Source organism: Moschus berezovskii, chromosome 3 (genome assembly GCF_049115385.1).
Source record: "Moschus berezovskii isolate FMDL1 chromosome 3, NW_MosBer_1.0, whole genome shotgun sequence".
In the NCBI taxonomy this organism is placed as follows: Eukaryota; Metazoa; Chordata; class Mammalia; order Artiodactyla; family Moschidae; genus Moschus; species Moschus berezovskii.
In genome coordinates this window covers 21,303,367-21,314,310 of record NC_142462.1, presented here as the reverse complement: position 1 = coordinate 21,314,310, position 10,944 = coordinate 21,303,367, and the positions used below count along the sequence as shown (strand labels likewise).

At 35.2% G+C, this 10,944-nt stretch overlaps 1 protein-coding gene across 2 annotated transcripts in view; it reads right to left on the bottom strand.

Moving 5' to 3' along the window:
• Positions 1-4,111: 4,111 nt before the first annotated feature.
• C1GALT1 (core 1 synthase, glycoprotein-N-acetylgalactosamine 3-beta-galactosyltransferase 1) overlaps positions 4,112-10,944 on the bottom strand; it is a 50,137-nt gene continuing 43,304 nt past the window's right edge. For both annotated transcript variants that reach the window (XM_055420473.2, XM_055420474.2), the window contains exon 4: positions 4,112-9,080. In XM_055420473.2, the coding sequence (XP_055276448.2) occupies positions 8,862-9,080 (219 nt within the window). In that variant the 3' untranslated portion in view covers positions 4,112-8,861. The remainder of the gene's footprint in view (positions 9,081-10,944) is intronic.

Sequence of the window (10,944 nt, the reverse complement as noted above, 5' to 3'; positions counted from 1 at the left end):
GTGGAACAGAATACTGACTGACAAGCTTAGAATTAGGGTATTAGGAGATCTGCAGTCTCTATTACCACACCCCTGCTGCCTGGGTGTGATTTTGACTTATGTTAATCTAACAAAATAAATCAAATGTTTGCTGACCTTCTGTACACAGAATAGCTTGGGCTGAACCTTGGGAAGAATTACCTGTGGAGAGATGAAAGAAGAGGTAACCATGACAGCTCCTAATTTTAACATGATATGCCATGGGGTGAGGTTAATTTTTAATTCTTAGGTGTGAGAAGTACAGTCACTTTTAAAGAGGAAATCACTAACATCCTTCCATCCTATCACCTAAGGTGGAGTCTGGAGAAAACAGTGTCAAAGTAGACCAATCTATTTTAATTTCATTAAAAAAAAACAAAAAACAAACAAACTCACTGATGATAATAACTGTGCTTTTGGGTAAAATCACTGCCATATATTTTCACACCTTCTATTTCCCTTGCTTCGCTTATTTGAATTTCAGTAATAGCAAGAAGTCTGGGTAATTCTACATCAAAAGTTCTAGATGCAGTTAAAAAAGAAAACCCTTGAAAAGATACTCTGATAAGTGAGTTTCAAATAATTGATGTGGTGATCTAGAGTTATTAGCAAATTTATTTACATTATTATGAAATAATCAATTAGCCCTAAATGAGGTCATTTGTGATCTTAAAATTTGTGAGCACCAAGTAATTTTTCACTTCGTCCCACTTTTAAGTCAGTAAAGGAAAATGGGTCTTGGTGTTTTTTGAAACTTCAGACTCAGGTTAAATTTCACCACTCAGTTCTGCTTCACTTGTTGAGTCACTTGACTTTTGAACTGCCTTCCATTTGGTAAATCTGAGGATTTAGTAGCCTAAGAGTGTAAGGACAATAAAACATGAAAAGAAAGCCTAACTTGGTAAAATTATGAGACTCTCAGATGGAAAATAACACCAAATGTCATTATTATCTACAGATTGCAGAAATAGCAGGGCACATGTCTAATTTAGGATCACTAAGGAAACACAGGTGATTCACTCATTATTTCCCAATTCTTTTGTTCTGCTTCCACTTCTAAAATTTTGACACTTTAAAGATGATGAAGATTTGAAAGTGGCTAATTTTTAAAGAGGAAAATGATATAAATGAAGTTATCAAGTAACTTCTGTTTCAAGGTTTAAGTTTCAAGGTTGATGACTATTATACTGAAGTGAGCATATAGCTGAAATTGGATCCTAAGACCAGTTTAAAACCCTTACTGCTGTGAGACAGAACAGGTACAGGGCTGAGCCTCGTGTGCCTTCACCTGGCTCTGGCTGTTGCTGCTCCACAGGTGAGTTATTTAAGAATGAACAATACAGACTTCAAGAAATACACTGAAGTCAGATTACTGGGCATTTCCACATTGGGATCACAAATCCAGGCAAACTTCTCTGGGTAAAAATGGGATTTCCTCTGAAGACTTGGGCTTCCCTTGTGGCTCAGCTTGTAAAGATTCCGCCTGCAATGTGGGAGACCCTGGGTTGGGAAGATACCCTGGTGAAGGGAAAGGCTACCCACTCCAGTATTCTAACCTGGAGAATTCCATGGGGTCGCAGAGTTGGACACGACTGAGCGACTTTCACTTTCACAGATGACTGGGTATTTCCACAAGGGGACACAAATCAAGACCACATTCCTCTGGGTAAAGATGGGATTTCTTCTGAAGACAGTAAATGTTTTCCCTGTCAGTTTCCCAGGGGAGGAGTCAGTTCTCCAGCAGGAAGTGAAGTGTGAGAGCTGTAACCTGGGGTGAAGGAAGAGCTTCTTTACTTTACATAGGGTAGATGTCAATTTGGTGGACACTATAAAAATGCAGTGGTATCTGGAATGCTTCTAGTGGGGGTGGCTCAGCTTCTGCTGGTGCTTTGGAAATAAGGCAAGGGAAAGAGTCTGGTGAGCGGCAAGAGGATCCCAATCCCTCTAGGCAGCTCTCATAAATCATTCTCTGCACTTTTTCTTCTGTTATTCTGGAACATCCAGGAACATCTGGTCTCTGCTCTGCTGCATAAGGGAGAGGACAAGTTCCTTCCTCAGGACCAAATGCGGTGGTAGGTGGAAGTCAGAGCACAAGATGACAGCACACAGAGAAGCTGGCAACAGCCAACCAGAGAAGCCTCCGCCTCACTGTTTCAAATAAAATGGAAAAATACTTGTGATTCTGTTCCAGAGAGATACCTCTGCCACGATAAAAGTGAAAGTTGCTCAGTCGCGTCTGACTCTTTGAGACTCCACGGACTATACAGTCGTCTCCAGGCCAGAATACTGCAGTGGGTAGCCCTTCCCTTCTCCAGGGGATCTTCCCAAAGCAAGTCTCCGACACTGCAGGTGGATTCTTTACCACTTGGGCCACAAGGGAGGCCCTTGGGTGCCACAAGGGTGCCACGAAGGGCACCACTCAAAGCCTCACACACCACTTTTGCCAGACAAGATGATACCAATTTGGGGTTAAAAACAATAAGGCAGATTCTCACTGGTTTTCAAGTACTGAAAAAAAAAATGCACCCATATTTTTGGAGGGGTAGGTTCTAGAAGGAAATGTTTCCATATAAAAGAGAAAATTCTAGGGTTCTGATGTCATGTATTCGCTGAGTCCTTTCTATTAGTTCTAGGAAATTATCTCTTCCTTCTCCTTTCTGTTGATTCCAGGAAAGTTTCTTCAGCTGGTGGGAGGGAACTGAAATTCACCAGAAACATGTGATCTAAAAAAAAAAATCTTTAAAACACATCTGCTGATAGGAAATGGGGGCAAAAAAAAGCCGAAAGAAACAAAAGTACTGCTGCCAAAGGGAAGGAGAGAAAAAAGCAAAGACATGGGATGAGAGAAGAAGAGAAGAGGGGAAGGTTCAAAGAGCCAGAAATTCAAAGGCAAGAAGTTAGAGAAAGTTCAACCAGGTGGGTAGGTTGTAAAAATTAATTTTTATGAACAACAAATCATTTCTATGCCTAACTACTCTAAGCATATACCTTCATCTCATCAAATAAAATTACTACATAAATCTTACCAGTATGAAAAAGTAACAAATAATTTAAAGAAAAAATTCAACTATTAAAATAATCAGACTTTTCTAGTCTTATCTCTCACACACACGTCCACTGAACAGTACAGTTATAAGGATGATATCTTTGCATAAAACTAAAGAAAAAAACTGAATCATTAGTTCTCTTTCAAACTCCTGCCTAGATTTTACCACTGCTCTACAATCTGATAACAACAATGGAAAGTGAAATTCAACCTAACTGTTTCCAGGAGTACGATTCCAGTGCCACAGGAATAGGAGGAGGAAAGACAAGGCAGTGAGCCTTCACATGGGCCCAAAGCATGATTAAGCAGAGGTGGGAAGCATTATTACTATTTTTTTACATAGTAGGAGTAAAGAACTTCATAGATATAAATATCTTCGAAGTATATAAAATGTCTTGTCATTCAGGTCAGCTCAAATATTACCTCCTCAGAGGTGTTCCCTGACTCCCCACCCAGAAAATTCTACCATATCACACTTTTATTTTCCAGAAAATTCTATCACACTTTTATTTTCCTAACACCACTCTGAAACATCGTGTTCCTTCATCTACTACCTTGCTTATTGCCTAGTTGTAGAATTAAGGCCCTAGGAGAACAGAAACCTTATATATGTGGTTCACCTCTGTATTTCCAGTAGATTCTGGGCAAATTATTGAAATAAATAATTAGCTGAATAAATAAATTTCTCAAGTGTACATGGCAGATAAAAGTATATCAAGAAATAGGAAAGCAACCTTTTCTTTTCATATGTTCTTTCTATAACATATATGTATACCTATAAGCATATATACACAGATACACACTTACCTGGACAAAAGCATAGGAGTTTCTGTTTTTTTAATGTAGATTATTCAAAATCAGAGGTGAAATATTTTGTTGCTTTAAAGAAAAATAACATGTTGCAGTAAAAATTATTTAAGCCTATTTAAATTGAATAACTTTGATGGGAAAACTGTTTAATATTCTTGGTAAAGTAACCCCAAAACTACCCATTAAAGACAATGTTTCTCCCACAACTTTTACATCAGTTAAAAATAATCAGATAAAGCAGCTTTAAAATGGTAATTTATTTTATGCAGTTGTTTAAATCCATTGTTTAAAAATGTTCAAAAGGCACTTTAAAAAACATTTAAAAATACATTTTTTTCTGACTTATTGGTGATCACTTAAAATAAGCAAGTCACCAGACATTTTAAAATCATTCATGATACTATTACGTTACATAATTTTAAAATTCCAAAACACAAACATTCTCTGGGCAATATAACACACTGCTTAGCAGTAAGATTAGTTCCCCTCTAATAATATACTTTATATGGATCTCTGCAGGGCCCTGAAAAGTTATTTAAACTTCGCTGATATAAACTAAAAACTAGAGAGGTAAAGGAGTTGAAACAGAGCCCTATTCAACTGTGAAACTAGTTTTAGAGTTGGTTTCTCTAAAGAGAATTTATAAAATTTCTCATTCTAATCTGAACTAAAATTTCTATTTCAACTCCAATATATAAATATAAGCCATCTTTTTTAATTAATAAAGGTTATATTTAATACAACATAAACCACAGGTTGTCCCCCAGATTTCTTAAATATGCTTTCTGTCAAGCCTACTGTAAATAGCAGTGAAATGAGGCAAATGAGGGTTTTTTTTTTTTTTTTGAGAAAAAGGGAAGTTGGGGAGTGGAAGAATCCAAATAATTTTACTTCATTTAATTGAATATCTAAAATTAGTTTAAAATTGTAGACTTTTATGTAGGTCATGTATCCTGAGAGCCAGCAGGCATTGTTCTTAGACAAATTTTTACTTCCAATCTCATAGGGAAACAATATCAATAGGTATAAAATTATGTAAGTGATATATACAAACTCTAATCACTAAGAATAGCTAAATTAATCTTGTGAGGGCAGCATTAGGAGTAGTTAGAAAGTAGAAGCTAGTTATCAAGGAAATAAAGATGGGCAATAAATACAAAGAAGTAGAAATTGTCAATATTCTAAAGAAGTGAAATATTCCAAAGAAATGAAAATTTAAATGAATAAAAGGGTAGACTTCATCTAATCTATTAAATGAGGGATTTTTCAAGCCTCAATCTGGTAATAATACAGTATAACAGGCTCAAGGAAGTGAAAAACTAATACTCAAACAATTATGAAAATAACCAATTAGCAAATTTAATGCTCAAATTCAATTACCATACTTTTAAAAATATTAAAACCTTCAGTCATTTATTTCCAAATCTTCTTACATGTAACAGAAACTCCTCTGAAGTTGTAGGTATTTGAAAACAACTGAACTCTAGGAAAAACCTGCTTTGTATCATCTACAAACTTCCCACTTGAAATACCAGTATACTGTTATTGGAGAACAAAAGACAGTGAAGCCTGTTTTAAGACCATACTAAAGGCATTTACCCAGACGACAAAAACCTTCATTTAAAAGGGAGTAAGTCATTATCTTCATCAAATCTGGTTTTATGTGCTCTATTAAATACTTGGGAGAGTTTTTTGCCTTACTACGTCCTATAGGACAGTCAACTGATCCTTGAAAGTGATGAATTTTGATAGAATTAGCAGAAAAACATTCTGCATATTATATAATAGTACTTTACTATCTCTATTGAAAATTTTTTTTTTTTACCACCAATTGTGGACATTTTTGATGACATTCATTTAGGTATGCTTTTAATGAATTAATGTGTACTTACTAGTAATTACTGAACATTTTCTGTCCTAATATGAAACTACTAAACTTCATAATTTACTGTGGGCCCTGATATTAGTCATCCTGAAGAAGCTAAAGGATTTTGTCAAATGAATGATTCACTGACCTTTTATATTATCTTTAGTCTCTTACTAAACATATTTATATTATCTTTAGTCTTTTACTAATATAGTGTGATTCTATATTAGATCAATAGTACAGAACTACATTATACTATGCTGTATCTAAATTTTGAAAGATTACCACACTTATGGGGAAGTAATCCTCACTGTGTTATAAGGATGATTTGCATATATGATCACCAGGTTTAGGGGGGAATTGGAGGGCTTATTTAAACATAATTATTTGCTTCCACCACTAGAGTTTTGGAATTCAGTAGGTCTGGGGTGAGGCCCAGGACGCACTACTGACAAGTTCCCAGGTGATGTGGACACTGCGGGTTGGGACCACACTTTGAGAACCGGTGCCCAAGGGTACCTGGGAAGAATGCATACTTCCAGGTCCCAAGAAAGAATCAAAATTTCTGGAATTGGGGTCTTGAAATGTCCATTTTAACAAGTTCCCAGGCAAGAGTATATGAACCACAATTTAAGAATCATTGTGACAATTTGGCTGGTTAATTTGACCAATGTATCAGATGTCACATGTCATTAAGTAAAAATGGAAATAATGTTACATGATTAACCTCAAGGCTGACATGGTGCAAAGAACACACAGGTTCTGAGTATAAATCTTAGCTCTGTTACTTGCTAACCTTCTGACAGTGGAAAAATGACTGCAGTTCTCTGAGCCTCAGTTTTCTCATCTATAATATGGGAGGTAACCCCCAATTTGTGAGGATTAACACAGAGTATCTAAGCACCTTACCTGGTGTATAGTAGGCATCAAATAAAAACTAGCTATTACTTATTATAAGAAATGTATGAAGTATTTCCTTTAATATCTGATTTGATTAAAGCAGATTTCTCATTCATTTAAAATAAATATTTATACTCCAAGATAAAGAATAAGAAAAAAACTTTACACTTAGCACTCCATACTCTGGGACAAACAGTGTTCTTAAAAGCCATACACATAGTCACTCATTTAATCCTCAAAAAATCCTGTGAGGTAGGTAGTATTCCTGTCCCTAATCTACAGATGAGGAAATTGAGGCACAGAGTTAAGATTAAGTAAATTGCTCAAGGCTACAAAACTAGTGACGGAACAAGAATTTAAACCCAGGTGATCCGACTCCAGACCCCAGGATTCATCACAATGCTGATTTTGTATGAGTCGATTTTAAGGTTTTTGGATGTTTATGGTAAACAATTTATAATTTTAAGTACAGAAAAGTAGCGTATATGGACTGAAAATAAATTCATATTCATACCAAGGTAAAGAGTTGCTCAAGGAACAGAATGCCTTGAAAGTTTATCACCAAGAAAATAACAACAAAAAAAATTTAATAGGTAAAAACTAGTGTAAGTTTTCACTATGTTGACAGAGTAATCCATCACTAGCCACTAGGATGAATATTCTCTCAAATACACAATGCAAAGAGGTCTTGGTTTTGACATATTTTGGCACAATAAATATAAACTATTTAGCTAAGCAGCAGAATCAATGGCATGACAGCCACATAAAATTAGCATTATGATAAAACATAAGAGAAATGTAAATTATTTGTAACATTTAAGATAATCATATAGAAGGTGTATTCTGTTATGATACACTCAGATGATAATTGCTAAAAACAACTAAAATTTAACATTTTCTTTCCTTCCAGAAATTCTTTAAATAGAGGGTCACCAAAATTAGAATGAAACATTTACGTGTTTTTGATGACAGTCTTGAATGGGTATTCTGCTCTGTTCGAACTGTCCACTGACAAAAACAATCATCCTCAAAGAAGTCAGCATCAAAATTCAGTGTTATTCATAAATTAAGCATTTGGTCTTTTAATGTTTGACACATTTCAGTTTGTTTAAGCATTCTGCATTTTTTAATATTTTTAATTAACTCTGGTCAAAATCTTACAAATTATTTAGCCAGTGTAACTAACAGCCACCTCAGAACCTAAAAATGACTCTAACTTCTGTTTTAAACAAGTTATGAAAGGCACAAACAAATCCTCATCTCTCAGCAGAATGAGAAAGAAAGGAACTATAATTATGTAGCTGGACAGAGTTTTAAACAATCAGTTAAAAATATTATTTAGTGATTCCTGAGAATAGCACTATTATAAGAAATGCATCTCCAAATAGCATTAAATTTACTGTTCATTAGTTACCCAAAATTAACAACGGGTAAAACTAGAAATAAAATATTTAAAAATGCATGTTTATAGAATGCTATGAATGCTTTCAGTAAATAAATATTAATAGTTGAGAATGGCATTTAAGAATGGTTAAGCACATTTAGAAAAGAGGCAACAGGGACTCCGCAGAAGATTAACTATTAATTAGAATGAAGTATATAATACAGTCAAGGCCCATGATAATTTCAAAATGTGGTTTTATTAATGCACTTAAGGACAAGTGCCATTCTTATTCTACCTTTTCTGGAAGAAATACTACCAATTATAAATAGTCACAGCAAATTTTCATTAGACAAAAACTGTACGTGTGTGTGTCAGGGGCTCTTGGTTCATTTATATCATACTGCAAATATAAACTCATGTTCTGAGTCTACAGACAACACTGAGCAACAATATTTCCTTCTAAAGTTTCTTTAAGGCAGATCTGTTTAGCATCTTGTGTGAGTTACTAACATGGTGCAGTTTTAGCAAATTTAACTTTTAATTTCCCAGTGAAAATAATACATGTGGTCAGGAACAGGCAACGAATCTCTTTTCTAGTCCCTCTGCCTGGCCACCATTTTAAAAACACAAGTTTTTCTTATACATATATATATTACTGTATCAAAACACATTTTTACAGACTTCACAGCGCACTTAAAGCTTCGGTTTACAGTCATTCATACGAAAGGTTTCTAATATGGAACGTTCACTTGGCAAGAATCCCTCACTGGGGTTCCAGTGTTCTATATCAGGAATGGAGAAGTTCTTCAGTGCAATGCTAGACATTTTACCTCTGTTCATTTATGCTTTTCTCTCAAGGGCTCCTGATTTACTTTTGTATCTTCATTTTCGTATATCTGACTTACTTCCTTTAGCATCTTCTCAGGTAAGGCAGGTTGATATCTGTATAAATAACCATATGGACGAAGATGATAAACGAGGTATTCTAACTCATACATAGTTGTAGGATCAACATAGTGAAAAGAAACTGCAAGATCGGAACAGCAACCAGGACCCTAAAAAAGCAGAAGAAACAGGCATTATTAATAAATGGCATATTATTACATACAATATTAACATACTGATAAAAAAGGTAACACTAGTTTTAACAGAATCAAAGCATTAAAGCCGGCAAACTAAAGCAGAAACACATGCATTATTAGACCCGTGAAAGAAACCAAGCGTTTTCAGAGTTCCCAACAATGTAAAATCAAACATGAAATTGCTGAAGTATATCTAACTGTAATAAAATTCTCTCATACCCTATAGATTAGTGCCCCTCCAAAAAAACCAAACCGAGAAAACCGTGAGACTTCTTCAAATGAAAGAGTCAGCTATACAAAGGACAAAGTTCTATTTCTCCAAGTTTTGCTTTCTTTTCATAATCTTCTCATCATAAATTTTTACTTGGTTCAGCCTCAGAAAGACACCTTTAGAACATTCAGTGACTACAAAGCCTTGCCCATAATGTATCTGCAAGCTAAAACTTCATCGATACATCAACCCAAACAACCTGGTATTTAAGAGAGGAAGTGCTAAGTCATACCTAGGTTTAAGCCCATATTTTGCCTACCAGCGTATAATCTGGAGCAAGTTACTTAATCTCTATAAGCTTCGATTTCACCATGTGCAAAAAAAGATGGTTACTTAAAGGAGACAATGTATATAAAATGGCTGGTACCGTGCTTTACCTGTAGCAAATGCTCAATAACGTTAGCTTACACTGACAGAATAATCACATTCAGGTGGCCCTCAGTTAAACTTTCGCTGAGTTATATAATTCTCATAGATTTCTGAGCTGGCATGAGAGCAGTTAAATCAAAGAAGACAGAAACAAAATAACAACAAAAGTACAAAAGCAGAAAAGAATAAAAAAGGAATAAAATAGACAAAATTTTAAAAACTGGTCCCAGAATTAAGTAGTCAGTCACAGGTCATTGTGGGGTCAAAATTGGCATCTTGAGACTGTTTCACTCAGATAACTCCAAGAAAACTTAAGACTATCTACCGTCTTTGCAACGACTCACAGAGAAAAACAGTCAGGCAACTTCCCAGAGAAGATTCACAGTGGTCCATTTAATCAAACATTTAATAATTCATGTTTGGAAGTATGCAGCTTACAATGCAGTAAAAATCATTAAGAAATTGTCCACTGTATTTTCTCTGGCCTTTTCTCTAAACTCTCCTTTGAAACAAACACTGAATAGATGGGTTTCTTGGACCAACATGTAGACACTGAAAAATTATCTGGTGTCTACTTTTTACATTTTCAGGGAATTTAAAAATAGAAATAAATATGAAAAGTAAACAGATAAGTCAACTTGTGGTTATCAAACCGGCTCTATCCAGTAGATATGCTGCTGCATCACTTCAGTCGTGTCCAACTCTGTGTGACCCCATAGACAGAAGCCCACCAGGGTCCCCCGTCCCTGGGATTCTCCAGGCAAGAACAGTGGAGCAGGTTGCCATTTCCTTCTCCAGTGTGTGAAAGTGAAAAGTGAAAGTGAAGTTGTTCAGTCATGTCCAACCCTTAGCAACCCCACGGACTGCAGCCTACCAGGCTCCTCCATCCATGGGATTTTCTAGGCAAGAGTACTGGAGATCCAGTAGATATATGTGACCACAAAATGCAGCAGCAGTCATACTTAAAAAGTAGAAAGAAATAGGTGAAATTAATTTGAATATGTTTTAACTGAATAAATCTATATTATTTTAATATTTAGATAGGTGATCAATATTTTCTAAATTATTGATGAAATTATTCTTTTTATTTGTGCTAAGTCCTTGAAATCAAGTATAACTTCTATTACTGGGCACATCTAAATTTCAGTAGTCATACTTCAGATGCTCAACAGTCATATGTGGTCAGTGGCTTCTATA